The following is a 16,364-nucleotide window of genomic DNA, read 5'->3' as shown; positions in this document are numbered from 1 at the left end:
CCGTTCAAGTAAATGTTAAATGCACAGCCGGGGATCGAACCTACGACCTCAGGGATGAGAGTCGCACGCTGAAGCCATTCGGCCAACACTGCTCTTAATATTGGATACTAGAATATATTATCTATAAGAGCCGAAGCTGATGATGATCAAATGATCATAATGAATCTTTAATGGATTTCTTAAACGCATTCATAGGTAAGCTCGCCAATAGACAGGCCACTCTTCCACGTTACATCAAACTTAGCACGAACTTAACTAAAGCAAAAAGTATCAAAAACTTACGTATACTAATACGCTCATCATAATTTTTGACGAATCAAACGCATCGATTTTCCATACAATTTGTACAGCCTTGCGATTCTGATAAACAATTAACTACAAGCTTCCAATGCCAAATCATAAAATGAGTGCTTCATGACTGATTTGAGAGCGACCGCGGATGCGAAAACCACTGTGTGAGTCCGAAAAGTGAGTTACAGAATCGCAAGGCTGATTCCTAAACGACTTTAACTACAAAATATGTTGGTACTAATCCATTAAAAAATATTGGTTTTTTGTAAAGTAGGTTTACGATCGAGATGTTTACGTGATAACGTCTTTTTGGTGATATAAGTTTTTGGGAAGTAAGGAATTAATGAAGATAACAATTTTTTCAAATTTTAAATTACATCTATCGTTTTATTCACACTTTTGATGATAAATTTCGGGTGTAAAATTACAAGTTTACTTATTCGACTATTAGACCAGTGCCGATAATTTTTGAAACCTAAAAAAATTACAGTAGGATGAAACCCATTAGAAAAGCAGGGGAATATGATCAAAATGAAAGGAAAAATAAATTACGGTCGATCTGAGGTCGGGAAGGGGTAGGGGGGGAGTTTTAAGGGTAAAAAACGGTTTATCTCGATTTCCGGCAAAACTAAAAGTCCTATCGAAGAAAGTTAAATGGCAAAGTTGTAGGTAATAAAAATATCTAAAACTTTTGTATTCACACATTTTTCACATAACCTCAAAATTTATGTGAAAAATTCAAAAAACCAAGTTTTTGGTTTTTAATTATTATCTTTTACAAAAATATTTTTTTTTTTAACGAAATTTGGTGAAAACTTACCTTTCTATGTCCCAAATACGCTGTAATTTATTTGATTAAAAATATTTATTTGTTCACCTTATTTTGAATTAATATCGAAAAAACACCCTAATTTTCAATCGAAAATTCTGACGTCAAAATTTCAGCTTTTTTTAAAAAGTTGTTGTGCTTTCAGTTCGTTGAAATTTCTACTTTCCTATGGTAAAAAAATATTTATATATTACCATAGTAAATCTTCTCAGAAAACGCAAAAAATCGTATGCAGTAACGCCCAGACCCGTCATCCCCTTCCCTACTTCTCTATGAATCTTCTTTAAACTATAATCAGATGCCTATTTATTACTATTTTAAGATAACTTATATATACCTGAATGACCTAAAAAAAAAAATTTAGCCTTTAGATGGGCTAAAATTTTCGTATTTCATAGAGAAGTAAGGAAGGGGATGACAGGTCTGGGCGTTACTGCATACGATTTTTTGCGTTTTCTGAGAAGATTTACTATGGTAATATATAAATATTTTTTTACCATAAGAAAGTAGAGATTTCAACGAACTGAGAGCATACCAACTTTTTGAAAAAAGCTGAAATTTTGACGTCAGAATTTTCGATTGAAAATTAGGATGTTTTTTCGATATTAATTCAAAATAAGGTGAACAAATAAATATTTTTAATCAAATAAATTACAGTGTATTTGGGACATAGAAAGGTAAGTTTTCACCAAATTTCGTTAAAAAAAAAAATATTTTTGTTAAAGATAAAAATAAAAAACCAAAAACTTGGTTTTTTTGAAATTTTCACATAAATTTTGAGGTTATGTGAAAAATGTGTGAATACAAAAGTTTTAGATCTTTTTATTACCTCCAACTTTGCCATTTAACTTTCTTCGATAGGACTTGTAGTTTTGCCGGAAATCGAGATAAACCGTTTTTTACCCTTAAAACTCCCCCCCTACCCCTTCCCGACCTCAGATCGACCGTAATTTATTTTTCCTTTCATTTTGATCATATTCCCCTGCTTTTCTAATGGGTTTCATCCTACTGTAATTTTTTTCACTTTTTATTTATTTTAAAGGCTATCTGCACTGGTCTATATGATATACATTTTTCTTCATACATTCACGGAATGACTGGCAGCGCCGTCACAAGTTTCTGAACATGTCACCCGACTAAAACGATTTTAAAGACGTTATCACGTCAAAACATTTTACGTTTTGTTCCTATTAAAGGTGGCAGACCTGTACTGTCTAAAAATACCCAGTTTAGGTGCTAAAATATATATGGACGATAATAAATTTGTGTCAAATATTTGTAACGGACAAATCATAATTCCAATATCGTATGCATAATTAATTCCAAGATATACAGATTTCGAAAGTATTTACGTGATAAATTTTCTCTTTTGAACGTTTTAAATGTTTGAATGCGATTAGCAAAATACTTATCGCTGGGCACAGCGGGTAGCTTGTTAGTTTTTTTACTAGAAAATGGCGATAAACTTTGTTAGTTATTTGACGTAGAACACGTTGACCGCAAATTGAATACGTATTAAATACGGAATTCGACCTTGAACACTATTGACTATTGATAGCATTAAGTGTTAGTATATATCAATTCGATAAAATGTCAGTCAAAAAGAAAACTATATAGTCAAGTCAAGTCAAAATCGTTTATTCATATAGGTAACACAATGAACATCTAAAAAGAAATACATATTAAATGCTTCTGATTTTACATTTACTGCCAGTTCTCAAATCAAGGGCGTAGAATGGAAGAGAAGAACTGGCAATAAACTCTCCGCCACTCTTTAATGGCCAAGTTTTTTATTGTACCTACACAATGTTTGTAAGCAACCATTAAACCATGTTCCACATGACTTCTTAAGTAATTAATAGTTAAATAATAATAATAAAATAAATTAAAAACAAAGATTTGTCCTCTATCAGCAGGAGGCATGGTGAAATAGGAGCACGCTCTTACATTCTCGTGGGAACAAGATGCTACAACCCTTGGTTTTGTTTTCATATTTCTTTATTGGCTAGTATTTGAACATTCTTGCAGTAGGTGATCAGTTTCTTGACTAATACATGCAGTCAGGGTTCAAACGAAACTTGTTCAGGTACAGAAGAAAAAGAAAAAAATTGGGTTCACCATTTCTTAGTTTTTAAAAAAGCGTCTGTTGTCAACGCGACAAAATTATTTTTAGTCGGGAAACGAATCTCCGCCTTATATGCTATGTGTGTATTTTTGAGCACGTCGTTGCACAAATAATACAAATAAAATGTAGTGCAATCAGCAATGGGCCGCGATATCGCTAATCTAGATTAATTACAATTAATTATCTAATTATTGCGTTTCAACTGTATAAATTATCTAAGCCGTACAAGTTGATGGTATTAGTTTATGATATTTTAACAGTTTTAAATTTTCCCTTATTAATATTTCAATGAAATAATATTTATTTCAGATTTCTATTGTTACAGATTAAAAAAAACATTAGTAAACAAAATGTTTCCACCTCGAGGTTTAAAATCTTTAGCTGTGTACCAACGCCATCTATCGTTCAAGATAAAAACCATAGAAGGAAAGTTATAAAGCTGGTATGGGGCGTAAGATGGCGCTTGTTCTTATTCTGATGATAGCGATTACTGCAACAAATGCGAACACAAACGGAGAGATGGCGCTAGCTAACGTGACACGAATGGCATCGGGTGATATATTTTCGTTAGTTGGTAAGAGTTTTAATATAATTTCTAGCATAGTAGGCCTAAAGATTACACTATTATACGCATTTATCCGTCTCTTTACGTTATAACGTTAACATAATTTAAAGAAAAGGAAAGCTTTAGTATTTTTATTAAAACATAATCACGATTTACAGGCAACATTTATACGTTTTCAAGCCACTATCTCCTAAAAAAGACATTCCTTTTTAATTACAACATTTTGTGTTTCCTTAAAAAAAATTCATAGAAACTCCAGCCTCCATTGTGAACAATGTTTGTTAAGACTTTTGAGGCATCTTCTATGTTCTTACACTGGATTGGAACTTTGAGTACTCAAAATATATTGAGTTTAAAAAATTTACCTTCAATGAATTTTGTAATACGAAATTTGTGCACATTACTTTTAGTATAGTATTTATTATATTCTAGGCACGGACTGTGGTCTAACCCGTTGTATGGAGGTGTCACATGGTACAGCACTAGCGGCACTTGGAGGCAGCGATTGTATGTGTCAATGTCGAAAAGACACGCCCGCCTTCAGAGAAGATCGACGGATATGTGTCAATCACATAGATGGTACAGTTTTGACATTAACTTTATATTAATCTGATTTATTAAAGCATACAACAACAATATAGTTCAAGACAGAAAGAATTATTAAAATTATAATATTTTAGTTCAAATTAAAATTCAAAATCATTTATTTATTTAGGTAACACAATATACACTTATAGACGTCAATAAAGAAATACATATTAAATGCTTCTAATTTAACATTTACTGCCAGTTCTCAAATCAAAGGTGTATAATGGACGCGAAGAACTGGCAATAAACTCTCCGCCACTCTCGTTAATCGCCAATAGTGTACATAATCTAAGATTATAAATTACACAATACACATAGAACATTAAACAGTAATATATTAAAATACTAGCAGACTCGGCCAAGCGTTGCTGTGGCTAAGGTTTTTGTTATATTACATAGTAGTAAACTATTCATGGGAAACGGTGCGAGAACTCTAGTCATGGGGACCACCATGCTTTTTTGGTGGTTATGCCATTAAATTGAAGCTTATGCGAAACGCTGGTACTGTCAAAACAGCGCCATTTGTTTGAATTGTGACTGTCAAATAATAAACAAATAATTTGCAATAACATAATATTGCGGGTATAAATTAAGATGCAAACCATCATTTCTTTTTAGTTAGATCAAACTGCACACGGTGTACAAATTTGATTCAAATTGGTTAAGTAGTTTAGGAGTCCATAGCGGACAAACAACGTGACGCGTAATTTATTACAAAAAGACTATTTTTACAGTATAGGAACTGACATATAGCAAACAATTTGTCAGTTCACTAAACGGACAATTAAAAAACATCTTTGCAGTTCATTAATTATTTTCATACATTGTATGATGTATGCCCTTTTCAATAGGTTAGTTTTCGAAATGTATTCATTGATGTCGCTTCCTAATGTAACCATCAGGCACCCTAAGGCCTAGGCACTGGGGCACTTCAGGATTGTTTTTCTTTCCACGTAACAACTTTATAAGATACTTGATAAAATTCTTTTCTAAGTAACATTTTCTAATACACGTCAATGTACTATAATAAAACCATAAGAGTTCGTTTACCAAACTGTGAAGAGTCCGAAGATACTTAATCCTTCACTACGCGTACCAATACTTGAAAGGCCGGCAACGCACTTGCGAGCAATGTGACTGTCCATGGGCGGTAACATCAGGTGAGCCTCCTGCCCGTTTGCCTCCTATTACATAAAACAAAAATATGACATTCTTATATCGTTGAAATACGCCCTTTTAAGGCAAGCAAGCAATGCCTCAACTCGGATCGATTAATATTTCGCCCTGTTACCAACAGGTAACAAAAATAGACTACGTTTTGTTAAAAAACTATTTTTGACATTTTCTTATTGTATGGCTTATTTGACAGCTCTGTCCGTCAAACGGTCATAACATTTCGAGATGGAATAATTTAGAATTAACTTGCGCTTGAACTTGAACCCTTATTTAGTATGACTAGGTTTAATAAACGACTTTTGCCCATTTGCCTCCTATTAAATAAAAAAGGGCGAAGTTATTCCAACCACAAAGAATATAACTTCTCGACATAAACCAGTTGGCTTGAGGCCGGCCAGTCAGTGGTTTTGTTCGGAGGAAGAGCACTTTATATATAAATAATATAGCACTTAGATGTATAAAATCTATACTTTTAAATTCTTGGTATTCCTCGGATTCTAAGTTTCAATTCTGAATATTTCAGCGCTAAGACATACTTGTATTACAAAACATTTTGTCATTCAAGAGTCATACGACATACATATATTTGACGACTCATTTGGTCTAGTGGTTAGTACCCCTGACTGCGAATCCATGAGTCTCGGGTTCGATCCTCGGCTGAGACGAACATCGATGTGATGAGCATTTGGTGTTGTGCTGTTAGGTCTTGGGTGTTTAAATATGTATTTATATGTCTATCTTTCTATAATATGTATGTATATCCGTTGCCTAGTACCCATAACACAAGCTTCACCAGCTTAGCATGGGATTAGGTCAAGTGGTGTGAATTGTCTAAAAAAAAAAAAATACTCTCGACTGTGAATTTAGTGAGACTTTATGGTCTAAATTGCCAACCATATTCTATATTCAAATAATACATTGAACCTGTTAGTTCCTAAAGAAAGTTGTAAGTTGTCACGTACACGACGAGGGCGTGACGGTCATTCAAACAATGTAAGGTCAGATTTAACAGAAATCAAATAAACAATTCTTTCAGTAATTACTAACCACCGTACAAGTGTTGGGGCTAATTTGAATTGTAGTGTAGAACAACTGTTTGTGTCATGTCATTGTAGACGATAGGCTATGAGTGTGTACTGTAATTGAGACCTTTCACATGCATTACATTTAATATGTGGGTAGCTTTGTAATTGTCCTGTGGAACGCATTACTATAAAAGTGTCAGGGCTGGATTTAGGGGAGGCAAAAGAGGGGCCCCCATAATATTAGAAAATATTTTAAATTAATAAATATATAGACTAAAATTGGGACGGGTAATGGCGAATTTTCTTGAGTTTTTCCTAAAATGAAATAAATAAATCAGAAGCGCTACAACCTTTTTTGGGTGGACCAATCTAATAGGCAAGTAGGTGATCAGCCGTCTGTGACTGTGTTGGAGCGAATTTTAAATGCGCACATAGACAGAAAGTTCATTGGTACACAGGGATCGAATCTAAGACCTCAGGAATTTAAGTCGCTGAAGCCACTAGGCCAACACTGCATATAATACATAAAGACATTCTTAAACTAACTATAATAATAATAGCATAAAGGGAGTTATAATTTACGATTTCCGTTTATTAATGCCGAGTCACGCGTGATTTGTATGGAGAATTCAGTTTTCAACTGTTTTAAATAAATCTTAAATTTATATAAAAATACAAATTAAAATATTTCTTTTACCTTCTTTTAATTACTTATGCATATATTAATTTAAGCTTCTTTTCAGAATGTCCTATGGCAAGCTTCGGTCGGGGTTCGACAAAGCCCCTAATACCATTTGTCTTCCTGCCGTTGAAGGGACAAATCATATATCCCTCGAAAGAGATAATTTTTACAGGTAATAAACAAATTTTTACTCCATCTCCAGTTAACATTGAACCCATGGTTTGGCTAGACATTCTTAGCTCAACTTGCCCCACCCTCGCTCAACTTACCTCACCTATTGCGCGTACAGCCCTGCGATTCTGTAACTCACTTTTCGAACTCACACAGCGGTTTTCGCATCAGCGGTCGCTCTCAAATCAGTCGTGAAGCAGTCATTTTATGATTTGGCATTCTCATAAACAATAAACTACAAGCTCCCACCTTTTCAGCTGTGTGAGTTCGAAAAGTGAGTTACAGAATCGCAAGGCTGGACTTTCTGCATTTAAACAGCTGGCTATTAAATGTGACTTGTTAAAAAAATTCTATGGACACGTTTGTTAAGGGATAAATTACTAATCCATCAGGACGCATAACAACTCATTGAAACTTATCATTGAGGAGCTATATCTGCTCAAGTAAAAAATTGCTCAACTAGCCCCGCCCTACCCTATTCAATTTATAAGAAATATAAAAAAACCAATGAATTTATTGAATGAGTAGTAAACAAACTTAGAACAAATTTGTACACAAGCTCCAGAAAAAATCACTGAAGATCTAATCATTTTGCAGACGTAGAAGATTCAGTGTGTGCAGTGACAAGTGCTCAGTACCTTTCATCGTCTGGTTGGGTTACTCTTCGAGATTTGGTGGATAACGACGTTCCTTTCGGCCTTTATAGGGATGAGGGCAGCACATACTTACAGGTAAGTCACTAATCCATTCACCCTTAAGTTCGAGGCTGACACCTTGGATTTTTCCATTACATTCTGCATTACTTTGTGTACTATACAATTGTTTGAGGACGCAAAGAAAAAAAAAACGTGTTAGTAGTAGTTATACTTCTTTGGCGTAACAAGATAAAAATCTTTAAAAAAAAATATCTTTATTATTCTACGTTAGTAGAAAAAATTACACTAACAGTAGAACAACTAAAATCTTGGCTATAGCTAACTGTAGGGTGTCGGTTTTTTGTGACGGTGTGCGCGCGCTACGTAAATATTTACTCTCATCATTTTACCCTAACGCGCCAAAAGAAGTATAACATAAAAATGTGTACCGGTCATTTAAAATATTCTAGCATGGTACTTAGTTGATGTGAGATTTTATTGGCTTGTTATACTATCGTACTTTACTGGAAATCGTTTTTATAGTTTATAAACTGACGACTTCTTGTGTAAATTAGTTTATCGTTAGAAAATATGTTAGAACTATGTTCTAACATATAACGTAGTGCCTATAAAATAGGTGTTTTGTGAAATAGATGGAACCAAGGCTAAGAGTTATATCATCACGGATACAATGACCATACAATGACTATGAATCCAAATCGTTTGAATTTCTAAAAAGCCAGTTTTCATAATCATATTATCCAGACCTCCGAGGTAATATTTAATTTAAATGATCAGCAATAATCAACCGCCCAGTACGAATTAATTAAACGTAATATTAGTCCAAAATGACCAAATTATTATCACATGTTTATTACAACGTTATCAAGAATAGGTAATTAAAGTATTGGTCGTTTTTTCGCGAAATTTGAGATTTTATCAAAAAGACGGAGACTTAATAAAGTGAAGCATTATCAAAAACATTGATCTTAATAACACATGAACTGGATGAGATAAGGAACCATAGATTTTATCTTAATAAACACCAATTAAACGAAATGGAATGTATTGACGATTAATATTATGGGATACATAAATCGTGGGAAACACATTGGATAAAACTGCTCTGCGATTCTGTAACTTTAGAATTTTAGATCAGCCTTGCGATTCTGTAACTCACTTCTCGAACTCATCATAAAATGACAGCTTCACGACTGATTTGAGAGCGTCCGCCGATGCGACAACCGCTGTGTGGGTTCGAAAAGTGAGTTGTAACTCACTTTTCGCAAGGCTGATCTAAAATTCTCGTGATTTTTAATTTGACGTTTTTCTTAATATTGTCCTGATCACTGTTTACATATGTTTTAAGTGCTTTGTTGTGTTCCATTAGTTTTTCTATGTAATAATAACTATGCCTAATGTATTTTTGCACTTCTTGCTTAAATTTTTTTCTCACAATGTTTGCCTGGAAGAGAATAAAGCCACCAGTCTAATGTATTATATTTCTGTATTGTTCCCACGAGAATGTAAGTGCGTGCTCCTATTTCACCATGCCTACTGCTAATAGAGGACAAATCTTTGTTTTTAATTTATTTTATTATTATTTATTGCTTAAGATGTCATGTAATGGTTTCCTTACAAACGTTGTGTAAGACAAAAAACTAGGCGATTAAAAAGAGTGGCGGAGAGTTTATTGCCAGTTTTTCTCTTCCGTTCTACGCCCTTGATTTGAGAAGACAGTAAATGTAAAATTAGAAGCATTTAATGTATTTTTTTTTGTCGTTCATAAGTGTACATTGTGTTAGCTCTAAGAATAAATGATTTTTGACTTTGACTTGACTAAGCGACGAAGTGTTTATAAATAAAATTAAAAATAAAAGTGGGCACATCCAGGTTTTTCTCAGTACAGCCGCTTTGGTCATAACGTAAATGTGCAGTCGCGAGCTCGTAAAACTTTTATCTCATCGGGAGCAAATACCGGTCCGTTTGACGCGAGCTCTTCATAAAAAATAATGTTTTTTAATATTAATGATTGGAACAAAGCCTTCAGCTTGGTGGTCTTTATTTGTTAAACGATTTGAATTTGGAACACATCGATACTTTTCGACTGACAATTTAATTCAAAATTCGAACTGCTCTGCCATAATTCCGCTATAACCATATCCAACCACAGATAAAAAATCAGTGGCGCTACAACCTTTTAAGGGCCTCAGACTTCTGAATCTGTTTCATGATCATTTGTCAATCTATTAGGTAATCAGCTTCCTGTGCCTGACACATGCCGACTTTTAGGGTCTAAGGCGAGTTTCCTCACGATGTTTTCCTTCACCGTTCAAGCGAAATTAAATGCGCACTTAGAAAGTCGATTGGTGCACAGCCGGGATCGATCCTACGACCTCAGGGATGAGAGTCGCACGCTGAAGCCAGTAGGCTAACATTGACTAAAGATAAATGAAGTCGGTCTAAAAGTCTCGATACGGCCCGTGTGTTATATATCCCCACGGGTCACGTAAGTATTCTAAAGATTCGGCCGTTCTAGTGACCCGTAAATGAATGCGTCCATTTAATGAGGGTAAATCGTTTATTTGACCTTTACGTTAATACGCTTACGACATGAAAGACGCGACAGCAGGTGCGGTAGCTAGTTTATTCAAAACTTACAAATTTTTTTAGAGTGTGCAGAAATAACTATAATAGGTATGTAATAAATACATATTTGTTTATTTTAAAAACCCGATTACAATTCGACCCGTATTTTCTTTCGTATTAATCTTTATCTTATATATTTAAAACGATATATTTGCTTATTAAAAGTAGATAAGATAAAATACAATAAATCAACAATATATATTCAAAATTAATTCTAGATAGCATTAGCTTTTATCATACTAGCTGACCCGGCAAACGTTGGTATTGTCATGTATATTATTTCTAGAAAACATTTTTATAGTTCAATAAAAATAACTATCTACAATAATAAAAAAAATAGGAGTTGATCGGAGAGGGGTGAAAATTAAGGGTTGTATGTATTTTTGCATGATGAACACCCCTTATCACTTAGGGGTTTGTAAGATAGATAGTAGCCGATTCTCAGACTTACTGAATATGCAATAAAAAAATTATAAGAAACGGTCGAGCCGTTTCGGAGGAGTATGGGAACGAACATTGTTACACGAGAACTTTATATATATATCGATCGATTCAAATCGTCTAATCCAAGTTTTTCCTTATAACAAAAGTTTATGTTCAAACGGATTCACCTGTTTAATGATCATAAACACTTATCAAACGGCGTTTATTGCTTAATAAAAATTCACATAAAAATTGCATGTTCAATTATTTTATCAAATATTTACGGGTCCATTAATTGTAGTTATAATTTTAGTACTAAACGTTGTTTTTACCAGCAATCCACTTTATGGTTTATACTTATTTATTTATTACAGCTTTGCCAACGCTCGTCACACAGATACATTGGTACAATAAAATACAATATTCAATGTGACAAACACGTATATATATATATATATATATATCATTATATACTGATGAGCTAATAAATAAAACAAGAAACACGCAGAAAAAGATGACAAAATTATACAGAAACAATTAATTTTAAAAACAAAAAAAAAATACGCTTACGACATGAAAGACGTCGCCTCTTTACAGCAAGCAGGTAAGGTAGGTAGTAGGTAAATTTTTTAATGAGGGTGCAGAAATAGTGTTCAAAAGAATTATAATTCGTATTAAAATGTTACCTAAACCTTAGTAGTAAAAGTCTCGTTATATGTCCCCACGGGTCAGAAGTGAAGTTGTCAGACGATTCGGCCGTTCTAGTGACCCGTAAATTAAGTCATTTAATGAGAATAAAACGTTTATTTGGCCTTTACGTTAATACGCTTACGACATGAAAGACGCGACAGCAGGTGCGGTAGCTAGTTCATTCAAAAGATACAAAAAATTTTACAGTGTGCAGTAATTACCATAATATTCAATAAGTATTTGATTATTATAAAATTGACTTTAAAAACCCGATTACGATTTGACCCTATCTTCTTTCGTATAAATGTTTATGTTATATATTTAATACGATATATTTGCTTATTAAAACGCTCATATTTTTAGTAAAATATAAAATTTTAAAGCTATATTATTTATACTGTTAACCAACCGTGTTAGAACACTTATAAATCTATAAAGTTTGGTCCCTGTGCGATACTTATTTGTTGAACGAATCAGCACCAGCTCTGAGGTGACCGGTTTACCAATGTAAAGTCACCGTGTGAGCCAGTGCGACATGAAAGTCAATTGATGTTCAGCTGGGGATCGAACCAATGACCCCAGGGATGACAGTCGCGCGCTAAAGGCATTAGCCAACATTGCTTCATTTTATATTATTATAATCGTCACAAAAACTCACAAGTCTGGGTACTTGAAAAGTATGACTTGCGATTATGAGAAAAGTCAATAAGTTATTGAGACAAAGATATGTTAGATTCTGTATTATTAATTTAAATTTTCATAATGATTAGTTCTATGACTTTTAAAGTGATTTTGGTAACAGTTATAATATGAACTCATCTTCTCATCTTGACTCTAAATCTAATCTTGAGTCCAAGGGGGAGGCGTTGGCGGTAAGTTTGGACATAGCGAAAGCCTTCGATCGGGAGTGGCACAGAGCACTGCTCTCGAAGCTTCCAGCCTATGGGCTTCCCGAGAAATTATGCGATTGGATCTCCAGCTTTCTGGCCGATCGGAGCATCAAGGTCGTCATCGACGGAGCATGTTCCGACCTTAAACCCGTGAACGCTGGGGTCCCACAAGGCTGTGTTCTATCCCCGACCCTATTTCTTCTGCATATCAATGATATGTTGCAACTTAGCAACATTCACTGCTATGCGGATGACAGCACTGGGGATATTCTTTACACTGGCCGGGCAGGTATTTCTCGGGCAGTTGTTGATGAGTACCGGAACAAACTTGTGTCTGAAGTCGAAACTCTACTACGTGGAGTCTCAGACTGGGGCAGACAAAACCTAGTCCAATTTAACCCCAAGAAGACACAAGTTTGCGCGTTTTCCGCTAAAAAAACACCCTTTGTCGCTACTCCTCTTTTCGAAAACACTCTTCTTAAAGCCACAGCCAGCATTGGAATACTTGGCGTTGACATATCGAACGACGTTCAGTTTCGCGGTCACTTGGAGGGAAAGGCTAAATTAGCCTCCAAAAAGCTTGGTGTGCTCAGCAAGGCGAGGCGGTACTTCACTCCGGGCCACCGCATGCAACTATATAAAGCGCAAATTCGGCCCCACATGGAGTACTGCTCTCACCTCTGGGCGGGGGCTCCCCAGTACCAGCTCCTTCCACTTGACCGTATACAACGCAGAGCGGTTCGAATTGTCGACGACCAATCCCTCTCCGAGCGGCTTGATCCTTTGGCGTTGCGTAGAGATGTGGGGTCACTCTGCATCTTCTACCGCATTTACCATGGAGAGTGTTCAGAGGAGTTGTTCGGATTAATACCTGCAGCTGAATTTCATCATCGGACGTCGAGACAGAATACGAAATTCCACCCGTATCACCTCGACGTCCGCCGTTCCACAACTGAGCGTTTTTCAAGGCAGTTTTTGCCGCGCACAACCACTATGTGGAACCAGCTGCCCACTGAAGTATTTCCGAACCAATTCGACTTAGGGTCCTTCAAGAAAAGAGCGTACCTATTCTTAAAAGGCCGGCAACGCACTCGCGAGCCCTCTGGCATTGAGAGTGTCCATGGGCGGCGGTATCACTTAACATCAGGTGAGCCTCCTGCCCGTTTGCCCCCCGTTCTATAAAAAAAAAAAAAAAAAATCTTACCTAACACTTTAGTTCTTATTAAAAAGTTCAAATAAAATTGCTCGAAGTGGATCTAAGACCCACGTGTTGACACAATGAACTTCTTAAACGCAGGGAGTGTGGTGGTCGATCCAGGAAGTGTAATACACCCGGTAATAGTCCGATAAGAAGGCTTGGTGAGCCACCGCGGCCGTCTTCTTTTGTTTTGGGGCACGGGTCCAAGCTGTTTTACCTAAACAAACATTATACCCAATGTTGAGAGAATACATCTCATACGTCACCATAATATAACATTATACCCAATTTTTTTAAAATACGACTTAATATATTATTGAATGCATTATTGATATCACGATATTAAATTAATTAAATGTAATTTTTAAGAGCTTTGTTGGCCTAGTGGCTTCAGCGTGCGACTCTCATACCTGAGGTCGTAAGTTCGATCCAGGGCTGGGCACCAATGGATTTTCTGTGTGCGCATTTAACATTTGCTCGAACGGTGAAGGAAAACGTCGTGAGGAAACCGACATGTCTTAGACCCAAAAAGTCGACGGCGTGAGTCAAGCACTGGAGGCTGATCACCTACTTGCCTATAAGATTCAAAAATGATCATGAAACAGATTCAGAAATATGAGGCCCAGATCTAAAGATGTTATAGGGCCACTGATTTTTTTTTTGATTTTTTAATTTTAATTATTTTTATATGTGTACCAACTATGTTAAGTAAAACATAGTAGAGAAACTAGCATCCCTGAGACCTAATTATCAGGGCCCTGGGGTCTGTTTTTCATACTTAATTTCAATATTTTAATTGTTTCATAGTTTTATAAATTCATAATTGTAAATTTTTAATTTATTCCTCCTATCTCCCTAAGGTATTTATGGAATATCTATAGGCGGAGAATTTTAATTAGATTCTGATTTTATTTTATTGTAATCATAATTGACTTTTTGTTAAAATACTGTAAATCTTCCTAAAATGTAATAAACAAATAAATAAATACTCTAATAATCTGTTTCGTAATTATTTTAAGAGAGTACTTGCATCACGAAACGCTATTTCTTTCAATGAAAGTAATTCTCTCATGTAGATTCTCTGTTTATACAATTGGTAGAATTAAAAAAAATAAAAATTACCAGCAGTTTTTAAACATAAAGACGAACTAAGCGGTGTCTTTGGTCCAAAGCATCCCTTCAATTTGTAATCAAACATAGTGGGTGTAAAATGCGACACGCGATGAATTCTTTGATAAGGCATGGCGACAAAGAAGCAATTTGTTCGAAATATCCACATTCCCTTCATTTTGATCTGCACGATACGGGAATAATCGATGTAATGCTGTTTAGAGTTGGGGCATGACATGACACATTTCTGTATGATGGTAGAAATACTTAAAACAGCAAACATATTATACTATTTACCTATATTATATGTTATCTAATATATTATATAAAATTATCCTGTCACAATGTTCGTCCCCATACTCCTCCGAAAGGGCTCTACCAACTCTTATGAAATGTTTAATGCATAATCATAGTCTGACAATCGGCTACTATCTATATTTCAAACCCCTAAGTGATAAGGGGTGTCCACACCAAAGATGTTTTTTCTTTTTTTGATAATTTTATTTTTATGTGGCATTAAAAAGTACATACAACCCATAACTTTCACCCCTCTACGATTTTTTATTTGTTAATTAAAACTTATGAAAAACCTTTAAAGTTTTCATTCCGGAAGACTGAACATTCTCTGGGGTAGCATAGCAAAATGTGCCATGTTGGTATGTACTAAAAAGGTAGATTAAGTAAAATCACATTATGGAGAAACGAAGTTCGCGGGGGCAGCTAGTAATATTATAAAATTGTAAGTGTTATGTAAAAATTATTACAAGTATAAAAAATCAATAATATGTCAAATGGAAGAGACTAGATGTCCGCGACTCAGGGAATTCTAATTTGTGGGATAGTGCCAAATCTCTATTAAATACTGCTATGTTTACATTTATACAATACCATAGCGGTTATTTAATGTAACATATTATGATTTTATTATAGTATTCTGTAAAATAAATAATTTTTTTTTTTGAAGATACACTTCTTTTGGCGCGTTAGGGAAAAATTATGAGAGTAAATTTTTACGATGCGCGCGCACACCGTCACAAGAAACCGAAGTTTTTTTAAAGTTATACTTGTTTTGGCGCGTTAGGGAAAACTGATGAGAGTATAGAGAATTATGACAATTTTTACGATGCGCCGTCACAAAAAACCGACACCCTGAAGTTGGCTATAGTCAACATTTTTTTTTGTGATATTTAAATAAACTTTATTTAACTAGAATATATAATAAAACTATCAATGTATTAAATACCTTTTTTCTAGTCTAAGTGTCGTTTTTTCTACAAACGTAGAATAAAATTAATGAAAATATTTTTATCTCGCCAA

General features: G+C 34.8%; 1 protein-coding gene across 2 annotated transcripts in view; it reads left to right on the top strand.

The window, feature by feature from the left end:
* LOC125061894 overlaps positions 1-16,364 on the top strand; it is a 72,230-nt gene that overhangs the window by 51,005 nt on the left and 4,861 nt on the right. For both annotated transcript variants that reach the window (XM_047667540.1, XM_047667533.1), the window contains exons 2-5: positions 3,571-3,819; positions 4,243-4,389; positions 7,343-7,453; positions 8,050-8,183. In XM_047667540.1, coding sequence (XP_047523496.1) covers positions 3,690-3,819; positions 4,243-4,389; positions 7,343-7,453; positions 8,050-8,183 — 522 coding nt within the window. In that variant the 5' untranslated portion in view covers positions 3,571-3,689. The remainder of the gene's footprint in view (positions 1-3,570; positions 3,820-4,242; positions 4,390-7,342; positions 7,454-8,049; positions 8,184-16,364) is intronic.

This window comes from Pieris napi, chromosome 2 (genome assembly GCF_905475465.1).
Source record: "Pieris napi chromosome 2, ilPieNapi1.2, whole genome shotgun sequence".
Taxonomy (NCBI): Eukaryota; Metazoa; Arthropoda; class Insecta; order Lepidoptera; family Pieridae; genus Pieris; species Pieris napi.
Note: the sequence above shows the minus strand (reverse complement) of the source record. Positions and strands in the feature narration are given on the sequence as shown.